Below are 17,593 nucleotides of genomic sequence, written 5' to 3'. Positions count from 1 at the left end.
AGAGGTTAATTTTTTTCCCTCTTTGCTATTGATCTTAATGGGCAATAACTATTTGAAATAATTTTAAAGTGGTATGCAATGTTAGGATAAGCAGCCATAAACATGGCTATGTATGGTGGCCAACCTCATGGCCATGATGTCTATGGCATTCAGAGTTCAAAACAAAGGAATAATTCAAATATATTTCCATCAATTGACATTCCCATTAATGTCATTCTATTTCCTTTAAAATTGTTTAGACAGAAACAAACTATAACAATCAAAAGGAGTATTAAATCCAAATGTCATCTTGACAATTATGAAATTTGGCAAGTTAGTCAGGGTTGAATAAAACTGTTGAACCTATCATACTCATCAAATCTAAATGTTCTCAAGCCATCCACTGAATGTCAGGTGAGTAACATCCACTAGAATATGCAGAAGTCCAATATGTATACTCAACACTAACAAGAACGTTTAAAACCTTGTAGAAATACCACAGTAAAGGCACCATTACTCATGAATCTCATTGGGGTGACTAGACCCATGGCAATAATTTGGTAGTAATTTGATAGTAGATTTCCTTGCCCCACTTCAACTATCCTCCTTTCCATTGTGCAATGGAAATACAATGAAAGGGCCTTTTCATTCCTCAGCCTATAGAGACTGATAAATCCTGAGTAGTTGAAGTTACTATGAGTGAATGGAATGAAAAGTTATGCAATAGTCCACCTTATCTGATGGTCCACCACCCATTTAATTGCCTAACTAGGGAAGAGAGCTAAAACTTTAAAAGAACATTTGAAAAGTTGTATCAGCCATTTCTGACTAGTTTCTACATTGTAATACAGTGGCAGACACAAGTGGTAAACATCCTATCAGTCTCTTCAGTGTTTGTATATACAAGCACAATTTTTTTTGTCAGGTATCAAACTGACGTCTTGATGGTGCTGTTTATAGAACACTCACGTCTGTCTAATGGTGAGCAACACTACAGGTAATCTGCCATTAACAAAGATGCCAATAATCTCACTGATCATTCTTTTAGCTATCAGAAGCATTGCCAAAGGAGGTCTGCTGTAAGGAATAGCAGCAATGGCCCTGAAATGGCTTTGAAAGTTCCAAAACAACCAATATTTGTAGCCAGAAAAACAAAGCTGGCCAACCATAAAATCACAGACAATGCACACACACAAAAAAAACCTTTCAGTGAAGGCTGGCACTCCACCAGGATTCAGGTTAATATTTATTACACACCAGTGTAGTTCATCAATTCAGGCAAATAGTTAAATAAGCAATGATTACATCAGCCATGATGACAGGGCATCTTTAGAATGGCTTTATAGCGATCCACTTATGGAAAAGCCATGAAACAATGCATTTGTATTATGTTTTTATAACACAAAGTCAGAAATGGGAGAGAAAACCAATAGGGCATGGGGAGAATGTTTAGCCTCCACTAACACTGGAAGACAGGACTGATCCAGCGTCACTGAAACTAGAGGCCTGTTGCATCACCTCCGCCAGGTCACATACTGGCCAAGGGTCCAAAGACTAATTTTTTTTTTCCCCAACTTGAAGTTCAATTAGTTGGGCCTCTGCCAAATTCTTTCAACACCCATTTCTCAAGCTCATGCAAATCTGGTTCATGGACAACTAATGGTCCATTCCTTCTCTACGCTGCCACTTACGTGAAAGCTCCCAGTCTCTTCAGATCTGGTTGTTAGAGGCTGTTTAAAACATACAAACACACACGCGCACACACGTTACATCCAGTTTCACCTAATCCTGGAACACTTGGGCTCATCTCTTGCCAGTGTTAACACACAGCCAATTTGAATAATCAGACCATTTAAGGATGAGACTGATGGGGACCTTGTGTATTCAGTCAGGTTATTACAGCAAGGCCAGTATTAATTGGTCATGCATAATTGCTTTAGCACAGTTGACAGTAAGATATCTTCATTATTAGCTGCAGTTAGTAAGAAGATGCTCCTTTAGTGTTGTTCTAGAATCTTTGTCATGGCCTTTGTTCTAGGATTGGTGACATCCTTCTATAATAGGTTGCTATGCAGCCTGGAATGGAATGAAGATGGTGATGTGTGAGAGAGGAAACTGAGGTGCGGACAGAAAAAGGTCAGTGACTTGCTGTAGTACATCTTGTAGATGGCACAACCATTCAGCTTGGGTGTTCCAATGACTCTGATCCACATAAACTGTTCCTTAAAAGATATTAGCACCAAAGAACTACTAACTGAAACAGAAGTAGGAGCACACAACTGTCACAACACGAAGACAAGTGAAGGCAACTTCAGAAAGGTCAAACCAATTGAGGAAGGGTTGACTGAGAGCTAGGATGCAAGCCTTGCCATTATAAACAACACGGATGGTTTCACGCTCAGAGTTGACTCTGGCTCTGCCGAGAACATTTGTTTAGACACAGCCCCACTATCAAGGTGTTACGGAATCACAATTATTTTCTGTAGACAAGTTCGAGCTGACAAAATCAACAGGAGGTTAATTACTCATCAACCACAAAATAAAGAACTTTCCACTTCTAAAGCATGTTTCTCACAGTTAAAAAATTCCCAAGGTAGGGCACAGGAGCAACATTGAAGAAAAATATTTACTCATTGGTTTCTTGGTTAACGGAAAACTCACTCGTGAGTGCACTGAGGAGGAAAGGCACAGGGTCTGGACATCTGAACAGCAACTAAATTTGGATGAGCAAGGTGACCGAAGTCGAGGTGGTCATGTTTCTCAAGAGGACAGTAGAGGGCAGTGGATTACAAAGGATAGAGCACTGACCAGGTAATTTAAAAATCAAGTGGCTGCCACTGCAGTTCAGCAAACGCGGACTTAAAACGGCAATTATTTTTTTGGATGATTTGACATTACAGGGGTGATGTGGGGGAAGAGGTTGGACTGAAATGGTCATGACTCCTTACTGACGACACCACTGCCATAGGCCCATTCAAAGGTGGTAATGAATCTGCAATTGAAAATCTGGCTGATTGGTGCCATAATGACAACTTCTTACTCAACGTCAGCAAGGCCAGTGAGCTGAGTGGAGGACACTCCTGAACTTCAGGAGGACACCAGAGATCCGTAAGCCAATCTTCATCTGGAGATCAGAGGTAGAGAGGGCCAGCAACTTTGAATTCATCGGTGTTATCATTTCAGAGGACCTGAACCACAGGGGATAACTTCATTTGTCCCATCACCGAACTATTCCCACAAACTTTGGACTCCCTTCCAAGGACTCTTCATCTTGCATTATTGATATTTTTTGCTTTATTATTATTATTATTAGTTGTTCTTTTATTTTCCTTTTGGTATTTGCACAATTTGTTGTCTTTTGCACACTGCTGTCCACCCTGTTGGTAGAGTCTTTCATGAATATTGGATTTATTGAGTATGCCTGCAAGAAAACAAATCTCGGGATTGTATATGGTGATATACACAAACTTTGATAATAAATTTACCTTGAACTTTGACGAATGAGGATTTTGGCAATAGATAAGGTAATTAATAAGTTAAGATTCACCAGTGAACTACACAGAACTCCTAACTATTTGGTCCCACATAATTCTCCTATTGCAATAAACCTAATGATAGCCACGGTTTCTTATAAATCAAACTTAGAACAACGTCCTTCAGCCAGCTGGCTGGGTGAGTACACTGCACTGCTGAGGCATACGGAAGGGATTAACAGCCTGAGCACTTGTCCAAGTGCATCCAATGTACCTGTCCATTGCAGAATGATCCTTGTAGTGTCCATACAAGTGACCAATTAACATTCTAGTCTCATTAAAACAAAACTGTCAAATAAGCAAACACTGATTTGTTGAGGGCCAATCAAATCAAACGGCTTGGAGTGGTTATTCCACCATAATTTCTCAGCGCTATGGCCTCTAACCGAAAAGACCTGTACGAACAGTGCATAATGTTAATATGTAACAACTATGAACTGAATACATTAGAAACGTCCATTGTATTTATGTCGACTTCTAACTTGGGCATCTCAAAATTAAGCACATTGCATCCCGCCCATCGCCCCCTTGCTGTCTCCCACAGTTCCACACCAATTCTTTAATTTAGTAGATCACAGAGCATGGTTTGGTTGATAAGTTACTCCATGCAATAAAGAATTTAAAATTCCAACAATTATTCCCAGGAATTGAACTTTAGTTTTCTGCTTGATAAACCTAGGTACTTGAATCAATCGTACTGTGCTTTTTTTAAACAGTTAAATAATTCATTGAGTCACCTTGCAACACAAAGCAGAACTGCTCAAGCAACACACACAAAATGCTGATGGAACACAGCAGGCCAGGCAGCATCTATAGGAAGAAGTACAGTCGACGTTTCGGGCTGAGACCCTTCGTCACTGTACTTCTTCCTGTAGATGCTGCCTGGCCTGCTGCGTTCCACCAGCATTTTGGGTGTGTTGCTTGAATTTCCAGCATCTGCAGATTTCCTCGTGACAGCTCAAATCATCTCCATAAAACAATGAAGGTGCAATTTATTACCAAGTTGGGCTGAAGTGCAACAGATAATCTCTATGCAAAATATCAAGGTTCAAAATTCAAAAGCAATCACTTTCTAATTTAATTATGCATCCTAAGCTGAAAACAGATATGTCTGAGGATATTTTTCTACAGTAAAGGGGCTATGGGAATACAATTTGCCACCAGTGACACACTTCTTAGGAGTAAAAAAACTATTTGCTCCTAGGATGAAGTCACAGACAAGGCCAGCATTTATTGTCTTTCTCTAATTGCCCCAAACGAAGACAACACTAAGAGTCAGTGTCACCGACAAGACCATAGGTCAGATTGTGCAAATCTGGCAGATTCTGTTCCTGCAGGGTACGTGCACCAGATGAGTTTTTACAAAGTAAATGTTCCACTGTTCCTCTTACTGAGACTTCTCAAACTCCATATTTTATCTCCAGCTGCAACGATACAATTAAACTTGTATCTTCATATCAATGATCTAAATATTGGACTGTTAACCCAGTCATTTGACCTTCACATCACTGCAGTCCTTAGGTTTTTATTACTGCATCAGGCTGTGGCTAGTATTCCACTCCAGATTCTACCCTTTAGATAATCGCCATTTTGTCGTGGAGTTTGCCCGGTAATTTATGTAAGTAGAACATTAAATATTTAATATCCATCAGATGAAAAGTGAAATCAGATCAAAATCTGAGACGGCTCTGGTGGAGTTTTCTGCCTATGAGGATTATGGCTACATTACTAGGATAAGGAAAGAAGGACTTTGTAAAAACAAATGGAGACCTCATTGATGAGAGACTTTGGCACACGAGATGCCAAAAGTTCTCCCATGTCAAGGTCTAGGGTCTAGAACTAGGTGGCTTAAGTTTCATGATCTGGAATCTTGGCATCTGGCATCATCTGGAATTCTCCTATCTGTAGTTGCACATTCACAGGGCACACTTGAGGCTAAGATCATGAGATCTTAAGTTTCTAAAGGAATGAAGAGTAGTAATGGGATGGGTACGTGTGGGCAAGGATCAATTGTGATTTGACCAAAGGTAGAGCGGGTTAAAGGGATTTTATGTTCTCCCCCTGCTCCCGAATGTTATATTCCCAAATAAGTCAGTTATTAATAAATAACCGTGCCTACCCATTTGTATTTCATGATCTCTTTAACCAAAGCCCTATAAAATGCTAACTTTATGAAACCAACTACAATATTAAACTAGCAAACAACTGCATGTTGACTTCAAATAAAAAAAAGATCATCTGTCCATTGTCAGTTATGCGTTATGATCGATGCAAAAAGGTTAAATGAGAACAGAACAATGACTGAAATCGCATCATTCTTTTGAATAACCCAACAGGTCTGTCTGCTGCAATTAACTCTGTTTTGCTTTCATCTCACACCTCCCCAGTTTCTTGAATTTTGGCGGCAATTTCCATAAGCATGTTCTCAAATGAGTGCAAGATTCTGCAGGGGCGCAAAACAAGTTGTGGTTCACCGCTTGCTCGAGCTCTTGCTCAATTCAGTCATTCTTTCTTTCTATATGACAAGCTGGGGTAAAGAAACTACAGGTCCGATGACAGTTTCTGATGCAATGACATTAGCGGCACTGACAAAGATTGAACATTTGCCTGGATTCTAGTTTTTCCAAAACCAGACAAAATATTTTCTCAGCAAGAGATCCAATAGCATGCCAAGAAAATCACCGGTGTAATGAAAATTTTCCTGCGTATACAAATGGTCTGGCATTTTATATCTAGGAGAATGTTGTTTTCTGCCAACAGACTCAAGACAGGATGAGAAAAACTTCAGGCAATGAATAGCCCTGCTGTGCAAGGGCTGAATGCTGTTGGTGCTCCAGCTGGATAATGGAAGTAGAAAACCTGGTTCACTCCTTTTGGAGTTGGGTGGTGCAGCAAGGGAGATGCAAGCATACTGGGAGCCTTCTAAATGGTCTCTTAGGTGCAGATGCAAAGGGAGGTGTGTATGTGTGCTATGCAACAAATCCAGTTCCTTCTCACTGAAAACAAAAAGTATGAAGCAACATAGTCTACATACAGAATGGCGGAGTCGGGCCAAGCCAAACTAGGATCTAACCACATCTACATATTCTGCTGTTGTTTGGAAAGCTACAAGATGGGGAGAGGGAGGTGTGGATGGGGAATTTAATAAAGATTCTCCAGTTGTCATTCCTGGAAAAATGGAGAGAGTTACCATCAAGTATTTTGGCAGAGTTACTTCAATAAGCAAAGTGCCAGAGAGGGAATAAAGGCCACTGACAAAGAAAATGAGAGTTTCCAGCACTTTCCAAGCACTGGAGAAGGTTTTTGGTATATCAAACTCAGTGCTATTCTATAGCATCAGTAACTTTAATCATGAAACCGCACAAGAAATAGAAGCATTTGGAATAAATATATTTTGTTTCTAAGTAGCAATGGTTAGTATCAGGTGGGAGAGATTGTAAGCCACAAATAACTACATTGCCTGAAATAACAACTAATACTTTTCTTGCAAACCATTCAATTTTAGTAAAAAACAAGTATGCTTGCAGAACAAGTCTAAAACATAAAATATAGAGAATAAGGATGGTGCAAAGTTAAAAATGAAAAGTGCTGGAATACTCAGCACGTCAGGAAGCATCTGTGAAGAGAAAAGAGCTGTCTTAAACTCATGACCATCAATACCAAGACAAAAGCTTTTTGCTTCACTTCTAATTAACAATCAGCCCAAGACAAACCCTTCTTCTCTCTCCTCAGATGCTGCGAGGCTTGCAGATTTAAAATAAAATCCAAACGGGAATGGGATGCACATGAACTCAAGGTGGGAAAACAGTAATGCCTGAATAAATGGCTGATTCCCTCCAAAAGGCAAAATACCACAATACTGACTGGTTAAGAATTTCCTGTATCATTTCTAGCCCTGTGCAAACTAACACAGGCTAAACAGAAAGTCACCTTCCCTCTTTTCAACCAAACATCATACCATTCCTTCTTTCACACACAGCACAAACTCAAGATGACTTTTCCCCCTCTATTTACAATATACCAGCTCTACCGAGCCCGCCAAGAGTCTTGGGAAACGTCATCCAAAAGCAACATTGCTAAACACAACCATGTCTGTATTTACAATCTGCAGTTTACTTTCTGGAAGGGTGTCTACAATGCAGTCATTGAGAGCAGAGCTGGGTTGTGACAGGTTAGAATTGACATAAATCTTTTCCACTTCAGTCCATCCCTTTGTATTTCTGCTACCCTTGGCAATCAACTTTAAACAACCAGAAAAAAGGGCTAAGAAGTTGGCTCAGGCAGCCCTACAATGGCAAACATCCATTGGGAATAATACCCAAAACTAAAAGGTGATGCCTGTATGAAATTGGTCATCAAGTCTCAAAGCATCAAGAAGATAGTTTTGCTGTGAAAGAGAGTGTCAAGTTTCTTTCCTGCTGTCTCCACACCAACGCAAAGCCAAAAGTCTACAGTTCCATAGCCTATATCATGCCAGCATCTGCAGTTTCTTTTAAAAAATCTTCAAGGTCAAGTGGCTGGAACTGGAAAAATCAGTTGGAATAAATATGGCAGATGCCTCAATTTTCCACGAGAACGTAAGTGAGTTTTATATTGGAAAAACGTGTAGAATATCACTAATTTCTCCCCCAGAGTGTCTTCAAAAGTTGTGTCTGCCAGCTCTATTTTGTTTCCTTCTGCAGTGATGGCAACAAACCAGTTGTGCTGGCCGGAGTCTCAAAGTTGGTTGCCTTCAAAAGAAGCCTCCACAGTGGTCAAGCCTGCCACAATATTCCAAGATTAGGCACCAACACCTTCACTCTAAGGGGGGTGCCAGATGAGGTTGTGGCTACAGTACCTGCCTATAAATTTCACAGCTACCATCACAAGTTTAATCCAGCACATGTAATCTTTAACAGGGGATCTTCTGCTAAGTGGGTTAAGCCAAAGGAGATCTGTTCAGAGGGCAACAAGTACTATAACCACACAGAGCACATCCAGAAAACAGTATGCAATTATATCAGTGCTTTCAGGCTGATATTTAAATCCTCTGTGTGAGCACAAGTCAACAACTGTTTTGTAGCTGTACAACTTGTCAGTGAGACTCATTTTAACATCAGTAGAAGTTAAATAAAAAATTACTGACTACTGACTTCTCTATTTATGTAAAATATATTTTACTGTCAACAGTAATTTATGTGTCCAATGCCACCAAGTACGACAAATGTCACCCACATATGCATATATAAGGAGGAACGGGCATCATCAAGTTAAATTGCTCAACTTTTAAGAAAAGAGTTGTTCAATGAAAGGCAAATCTGGTCACTCAAATTTAAGAGTACACCTTAAAGTGAATGAACGCTTGCAGACACTGCTGCCTGTTGTCTTTTCTTAGACATTGATGTGATGCATTTTAAGCACGGCTCTGCACTAACTAAATCTGGGGGAAAATTTGTGACTTGCCCGTTGATACTCCAGTACAATTTCGCCCGAGTCCTTCTGTGCTCCCAGCAGGCAGCAGGGTCAAAATCGAGAGACATCAGCGTTCGTTGCATTGCCTCCAGCAGCACCCTGTTGCACCACTTAACGCATGGAACAAAAAGAGAAAAGGATAAAGTTAGGAGTGAAAACGGAGACCAGCGGACCCCGGTGTGGGGGTCAACTGGTTTTTATAGGCTACAGGAGGCAAAACATATGTAGCCTAATGGTCAGAATAAAAGGGGAAAAGAGAAAGCAAGAATAGCACACAGCTTCTTCCACAAAACCCATCTGGGGTGAAACCTTTAAGGGGCTATTGACTCTAGGAATAGCAAAGTTGTCAATCTAGAGTCTGAAGTCCACCTCTGGTCCAATGGACAACTCAAGAGAAATGATAAGTGGGCAGCTTGCACACTGGTTGGCCAATCTCCACAACCGTTTTTCCATCTCGTCAAAGCAGAATTTCAACCCTCCTCCTTACAAACTACTTGGTCAGCGGTGTTGACGGTTCCCAGATCAGGTGAGTGGGGTCAAATGAAGCGTGAAAATTCCCTTTCATTTGGCCCAGCAATGAGTGGATATACTCGGGTCAGTGCAACTTTTGATTCAACCCACCCCCCCTCCCTGTGGCAGACAGCGTCCTGCAAGGCCGTCAAGAGAAACTGCTCACCATGAGCATGTAGCATGGGACATTTTTGTGCCATGGACTTTTAGAATCCTTCAGAAGATGAAAGACCCCATGGAATCTGGGTTGTGTTTATACCCTATCCCCAGAGAGGACTAGCAAACACTAACCCACAGATTTTTCCAAGAATTTTGTTCACCACAGGAAGGGGCATCATTGTTTCAGAAAATAAATAGATGGGGCTAGGGGGCAAAGGGGAGGGGAAAAATCTTCAAGAATAAAACTAAATCTTTGTCCATCTTTGTGGAAAGTAATGAGATTCTTCCCCACTTTCACTGACTCCTACTGGACATGTTAGGGTAGAACAGGATAAGCACCTGCTATGACTATCCCAGCAGTCCAACAACTAGCCAATGCTGACAGTCAAACCTTGCATAAGGACAATTTAGATGCAGAGGGCTCTTAATGACCCAGGGAACTGCACACCAAACAAGGTGTCAAAAAAAAAGACGGGAAGACTTGTCTTAAAATTACCAAGACACACAACAGGTGGCCAGCACTTAAGAATGATTTGGATAGAGACCATGAGAAATTCAAAACAAGTCATTAGATGCATGTTGGAACACAATAATAAGCAGACCAGTGGCCAATTAAACAATTATAACCACAGGAAAATGCTATTAAAATGAGTGAGGGGCAATCACCATAGCTACAACTGAACTCAAGCAGATTCAGAATCAAAACAAAAGAGTTTCTATCTAACCCTTTGTGGGGAGTTGGTGGAGGGTGAGTTAACATGATGCCTGGAGCTGAGACTGTAACATGGACATTCAACCAGCTTGATGCAGAGGGAATTTAAACCCCTTCACAACAGTCAAGTCAAAAGAGAGGAAAAGTAAGAGTTCAGTCATTTCAGCTTACTGAAGAGGGGGGATGGGGTCACCAACACTGCAAACTGCCGGACGGACTTTCCCCACAGCGCTCACGCACGAGGCGACGTTACCCAGTTCAGTCACGGTGTAGTTACGTCGCCGACCATAAGCTGCACGAAAAAATACAGTTTAGAGTGCACTAAAAATAAAGACTTTCAGATGCCCGATCAGATCCCATGATGCAATTGTCCATATTGCAGATATCACAAGTGGACGCTCTCCCCTCTCCCCAGCCCATTCCATCTGCTCCTCGGATTTGCAAGGACTTCTTCTGGAACAGTTCCACAAGCAGGGTGTGTGAGGCAAAGCATGAATGAATGAATTCAGCTGACACCAACACAAGTGGCTGTCTTCTTCACCAGCCTCTCTGTTGGTGAGGGTAGGCAACGTGTCAGCACTACTTATGCCATACACAAAGCAAGTCATCAAAAATTCCTCGAGCCACATGTACCTTTGATATAGTCTTCACAGCAAGCAGAAATATTTACACACCTCATCACCTTTCTTCCTACCCCAAAGTCTTCCCAATGACTTCCTCTCCTGAAGCCACCAGTTTACTTCAGCAGAAATCCACGAGCGCCAGCTTCCTCGGATAGGTAGCGATTCTTCAGCTGAGAGCACTGACTGGGAGATACCTCACAGTCAAAACTGACCAGGCATTTCAGAGGGTCTCTACACACACTTCCATCAGAATCGGAAAACTGATCGATTTGACCCGTCTCAACTAGCCGATTCCACAACTGCAGCTCTGACCAGTACTGATTGTTGACAACCAATTTTTTTTTTAAATTCTGTGCAACACCCAACCAGTTTTCCTAAACTGAGTGCTGTTTTATGGGAGCTTGCTAATGTAAATGTTAAGATAATCAACCAAATAATGAATTTCAGTGATTTTTGATCAAGGAATAATTATCTTTCAGGAAACCAGGACAGACTACCTGCCCTTTGGAATCTCCTCCTCAACCCCCAGAACCTGACACACCAGCCTGAACGTCTATCTGAATGACTACAACTCCAGCAAGGTAACACGTCCCAACTGCCACATCATGTGCTGCAAGCAACAAGGGTGCATCTTCAACACATAATGCCCCTAGGAACCCTCATGACTTGCAGGCACGCACACTACTAAACCAATGATGCTAGAGCCATTCAAAAATCAACACTGAGCAATGTCCTGTAGCCCATTTTAGGCAAAGTGCAGAATCGTTATGGCACAGAATAAATCCTATCAAGTCTACACTGGCGTGAGTCAGTCCCATTTGACCCTTCCTTCCCAGGCCTCAGTATGATAGATACCCATTTCCTATACCATTCCTTTTCAAGTCAACCCTGCCACACTTCAGATTCTCAAACTCTTAATTCTACTACTTGCTAGTGACAATCCAACATTTCTTGCTGCATTGTCTTGATTTGCACTACTATACTTTGCATTATCCTATTGATTTACTCACTATATTTATTGTATTTACAATTACATGGATACTGTTTTCTCTGTGAGGTTCATGTGGTAAGGAATTTCAATGCACCCTGGTGTATGTGACCAACGGATCTGATCATCTCCACTTCCTGCGCAGCAAGTTTCAGATCATTACTGTTCAGTGTACAAAAGAGCTTTTCATTATATACCCTCAAGGTCTTCTGTTTGAACCTTAAACCTCAGTCCCACAATTCTTGTCCCATCAGCCAATGGGAATAGGCTCATCTCAATCAAATAACCCCTCGAATGACTTTGCAACAAACAACTCCAGCCTAATTGTTGCTAAAATATCTTAACCCCTTGAAACCAGGATGGCCAACTCAAAAGTGTGGGGGTACTCATTCCTTTAAGATTCATATATAATTGCCACACCCTGTATTTTCAGCAGGATTGAATGCTCAGGCCAACTTACTTTGAGAACCTGATGCTGAGTGGAAGACAAAAAATGGGTCAAGAGAAAGCAATTTAAAATGCTGGTCTATTAAAAAAATGAGGGAAAATCTCCAGATTTGGAAACTTTTAAGTTTCAGTGAGAACCTGTTGTAAAACCCAGATACATGGGTCAATCTACAGATAAAGTAGATATTTCACCATGCTCCAGTATCTTCACGCCAAAAACAATTCAAAAACCAGCTCAAGCAAAAAAGTAAAGTGAAGGATAGCCTTTTTATCTTGAGTGCATTTATCTGGAAGTAATCGGGCCTCCACCTTGTACACTCTTGCACCAGACAATCTGGTGAGAATAAGTTGTCTAAACAAAAGCTTTTCGATGTGTAAAGGACATTAAAATAAATTTTTTAATGTTTTTTTTTAAATCCCCACCCATTTCTGTGCCTTCCATGACAGTGATTCCTGAAAATGCTGTATTTTGTGTGGCAATTCTGCAGATGCGGAGAGATTGCTCGGAATTTTACAGAAGAGAAGCAAAGTTCCCCATAAGACTCCCACATTATTTTAATGGAATCTGTAGTTCTCTTAAGCATCTCACTCTCTACGTGGATCTTAAATATTCCTTTTACAAGGTCCAAATTTTGACTGCTTGGGATAACGAAATCTCTATTAAATTAGATCCATTAGTTCCTGTAGAATTATTGAGGGATCAAAATAAGTTCTTCTTTAATGACACACTCCATGTTTTGACACACTCCCTATAACTGCCTTGCAGCTGCAGAAACCATTTGATTTTTACCCAATCACCCTCCCCTCAAACGCTAGCCAATTCTGAGCCCCTCAGCAGCCTGGCCACATTTCAACACATCCTCCTTCCAGATATCAAGTGCTGCTGTCTGTAACCACAATGCAAATTCCCACCCACGGACACCACGATCCACATTCTATTTCTCACTCACCAAGTTTCACTGCTGCCGAGAACTGCCAGTGGCGTCTCTGAAAAAACAAAACATGTGCAACTTGACTGTGCAAACACCCACCTGCTTGCACCCCCAGCTCCCGACCACCCCTCGCCCCTCAGCCATTTTGGACAAATTGCAAAGGAAAACAGGTTCACATGACACCAAGTGAAGATGACACGGGGTGGGAGGGGCAGGGGAGTAGGGAGTCCAGCTGCTTCATGAAGCCGGTTTTGGATCAAATGCCTGAAATGGATCAGGGAAGAACTACTGTGCTGGCAATTTATTTCAGCATTCAGTCATCAGCCCTTTTCACTATTATTCGTAGAACTTTGGACAGATACTTGCATTACAGAACCCCTCTGTGTGCCTGCTCAGACATTCAAAAGTTGTGATGTTGGTTTTTGGCTTGTCATGAAAACATTTAAGTTCGGTCTCAAACCGTCATCTCTTAGCATTCACTTCTCAGCCACCCTGCCTTTTTAAATGAAAGGCCTATTCATTACTAGCACAAGCAACCCACAGCCCTCCCGCCCATCCACCCCTCGGCACACACATTGTGACCCCATACCCTCTCGGGCTTTGCTCCTGCTGTCTGTTTTATATTCTTTTGTCTCCTCTGCTTGGTTGGTCTGTGTACACAAGTGCAATTCTGTCCGCTGTGCAGAAAGAGAGAGTGAATGAATTATCAATAAGCAAACGACACATTCTAATTCCTTGTTTCGAACTTTGGATCTTTTCAGGCCTTGAGGGAGGAGAAATGCTCGGGGAAAATAACAACTTTCTTTCAAAGGGTGGCGGTGGGGGGGTGGTCAGTCGCCTGCAATTTAACCCAGTGGTTCGTAATTCCCCCCCCCCTCCCCCTATAGGCGAAGGAGGCAAACACTGCATCCGCATGGAAAGGAACTGCCTGTTCTCACGGCTGTTCGCCGTTTAAGGGTAAATAACGAGGAAGCATGCACACAAAATATCTACACAATCACGCTCAGAAAGTCCTCAGCATGTGCTAAGGAGGGGAAGAAGGCGATATGAAGACACTGAGTGTGATCCTCAAGACGATCTGAAAGCCCACAGATTCCCCAAGATACACTTTCAGGCAATTTTGGAAGGCTGGTGCACTTTCTAGTTCTTTTAATCACACGTGAAGTCCATGATTACCTCAGATATACAAATTTTTCTCTGCTTGGAGCGCTCACTCGGGATCAATACTCCCAACTAGAGGTCAGTGAAGCGATAATCCAGCTCAAAAACACTACCCCTACTCAGAATCGGGTTTCACTGGCTTTTATTTTTTGCTGCTCTCCTCGCGCTTCAAATAAACTCATTGCCAACACGTCTTTTTTTCGAAGTACTGTAATGTGAAAATCTGACGGACACAACTTCTGTTGAGGGAGGACTTGGGAAACACTCCAAATGAAACAAGTCACGAGTTCTAGAGAACAAATTTCTGGCAGTCCAGCGTCTACAAAACAGCATCTGATCCCTCAAGGAAAAAATTATATTTTCATTTCCATGACGACTTAACGCTCTTCACCAAGAGCTCCTCTGACAGCAAAACGCCAGATAACTTTTTTTGTGTTGGGCGTGGGGAAGAAAATTGCAAGACTAATACGAATCGTAACCCAGGCGCGATTTCAAACCATATGCACTCGCATTAGAAATGGTCCTAATGTACAAATCGCTGAAAACACTTTAAAACTCTTAATCATAACTGTGATAGGTTAAAGTCATATACAGATTGTAACTCAGTAATTCCAATCACAATGCTATGTGCAATGTCGTAACTGTGAGCAACTTTAATCACACTGGCAAGACAGAAGAGTAACTATGAGTAATTTCAATCACATTGCGACGTTTTAACTCCATATACATACCATATCTATGAATTGGACATTTAGAGTTACGTGCGATTGATAATATTAATGGAAAATTTTAAGTCTTAACTTAGAGGTTTTAAAATCGAAAGTAATTCCTAAAATTTAAGGGATTTATATACTTGGTTAGAACCATGGCTTAGAGGGGATGGAGCAAGTGTATTGAAGAATAAGTGAGCATTGCTGAAAGGAAAAAGGGGGATTAAATGATAGTTCTGAGAGCGGGAGGAAATGAATGAGACCAAGAGCTAGTGGAGGGAAAGCGAGTTGACTGGAGAACGGAGGTTCTTACCGCTAAGATCTTTTCCAGAGCTGCCTTGGTGAGGCAAGGATATTCTTCAAGGATCTCCGACTTTTTGATCTTGTACTGGTTGACGGCCTCGGTCCAGTTCGGCTCTTCCAACACTTGGAAGATGGCAGCGCCGATTGACAGATAGAAGATGATAGCGGAGGTCAATAAAGGGCCCCTGTCTACCATATTTCGCGCTGGGGTTCCCACTCATATACACCGCCGCCAAACGGGAGGGGAGTAGGGCAAAGTTACAACAAAAAACCTTTATCCCTACAAAAAAAACCCTCACACGTATAGGGTGAAAACTCTGGGAAATTAACATTCGAATTTCGGACGCTAATGTTTTGCGCCTGCGTCCTAGCCGCCAAACTTTCTAAAAGGGGGAAAAGCTTATTTCTTATTAATTTAAATTTAAACAGTTCCGTATAAATAGTCACCCCGTAGTCGGAATAAACTCAAGTCGACACGTATAGGAAATAAAAGTTAACGTTCCAACTAGATCCTTTCTCTAAATATATCCTTTTAAACTGTTTCAAGTTTGTTAACACCAAAAAAAAGTCTGTTGCTTTGTGGAGGATTTTTCTTCCCTCTTTCCAACGACACGTGTCGGACTAAGAGAACAGCTCAAAGTGTGGCCAGCCGGTAGGAAAGTTCATATTTGAAGTGGCTGCGAGGAATTTCAGAGGGCGGAGCCACAGTAGTTTGCAGATATATACATTAACTCATCAACTCGGTTAGTAACTTCACTCTGATAATTTTCCTTCTCTCCCCAAACGTTAGGTGTCAACATTGCTTGCTTAAACAGCAGACGACCAACAGGGTTCACACACACGGGCGCGCGCCACTTAAAAGTTTAATTTTCTCAAATAAATGCCTCCGCGTTTACACTTGGATGAGTAGGTGGGACGAGGATGGGGGTTTCCGTAGGGCAGTTGGACTGAATTTGCCTGAGATTTAAACTTTTTCTGTGTGCGGTACCGAGGGGAGACTCGTATTCAATTCCACCGACCCTTAAGCGGTGTTCGCTGGAGAGGAGTGTGGGGTGTGTGTGGGCGGGGTGTCGGGTGATTGTGTGGGGAGGGGGGGAGGCAAGATTGAAGAATACAAGGTGAAGGGGCAGAGTGTGGTGGAGCGTGTAGATATGAGTAAGGACGTGTGCTGGAGGATTAGGGGAGAGGAGAGTGGGGGGGAGGGGGGGAGTATTTTGGAGATAAGTGTGTGGTGGTGTAGGGGAGGGGACTTTATGAGGTACGGAGTGTGGGAGTGTTTGGTGGGCGGGGAGAGAGAGGACGGGTGGGTAGAGGAAGTGAGGATGTTTGGTTATGTGCAGTGGTAGCCATAACAGAAGTTTGACTCACAATGAGACATAACTGGCTCTTAAAATATTCCCCAAATGAAATTGATTCATTAATTATGTTTTTAATTTCATGATACAGCCTGGAGTTGGCCCTTTGAGCCACACAACCCCCTCCCCCCAGCCCCCAGCAAACCCGATTAACCTTAACCTAATCCCAGCACAATTTACAATAAGCGATTAATTTATCTGAAACATCTTTGGCCTGTGGGAGGAAACCAGAGCACTGGGGGAAACCCCAGGCATTTCACTGGGAGGACATACAGAGACAACTTGCAGATGGGTGCAGCCATTGAACTTGGACACCCTGACCTGTAGTAGCATCCCACAGTATTCAGGAAGAGCAGGGAAGAAAATGGAGTATTATTCATTAAGGAATATATTACATTGATAAAGATATAAGTCATAAGGATACAGATCTATAGAGAAAACATTCACTGGTCCTGTTCTATGAGTTACTAATGAGTGAGAGATAGAGAGGAGTTGGTGACAATGGGGGAACTTTAATTATTCAATTATAAACTGACACAGTTGTAAGGGCAGAGTGGGTGAATCATTTTGTAAATAGTCCAGATAATTTTCTTAAGCAGTGTGTTTCTGGTTGGAGGAGGAGGAAGTCAATGCTGGACCTGTCTCTTGGCAATGAGGTGGGTGAAGGGTACCAATTAGGAGATCACGATGTCATCATATTTAGGTTCAATATGGAGAAATGAAAGGAGCA

At 41.9% G+C, this 17,593-nt stretch overlaps 1 protein-coding gene across 1 annotated transcript in view; it reads right to left on the bottom strand.

Annotated features, from left to right (window-relative positions):
- The window catches only part of kcnk5a (potassium channel, subfamily K, member 5a), a 29,278-nt gene extending 13,091 nt beyond the window's left edge, over nucleotides 1-16,187 (bottom strand). The window contains exon 1 of the mRNA XM_073056063.1: nucleotides 15,519-16,187. Within this exon, the coding sequence (XP_072912164.1) occupies nucleotides 15,519-15,704 (186 nt within the window). The 5' untranslated portion in view covers nucleotides 15,705-16,187. The remainder of the gene's footprint in view (nucleotides 1-15,518) is intronic.
- Nucleotides 16,188-17,593: the final 1,406 nt, after the last annotated feature.

Source organism: Hemitrygon akajei, chromosome 9 (assembly GCF_048418815.1).
Source record: "Hemitrygon akajei chromosome 9, sHemAka1.3, whole genome shotgun sequence".
Taxonomy (NCBI): domain Eukaryota; kingdom Metazoa; phylum Chordata; class Chondrichthyes; order Myliobatiformes; family Dasyatidae; genus Hemitrygon; species Hemitrygon akajei.
This window is presented reverse-complemented; position numbering and strand designations above follow the sequence as displayed.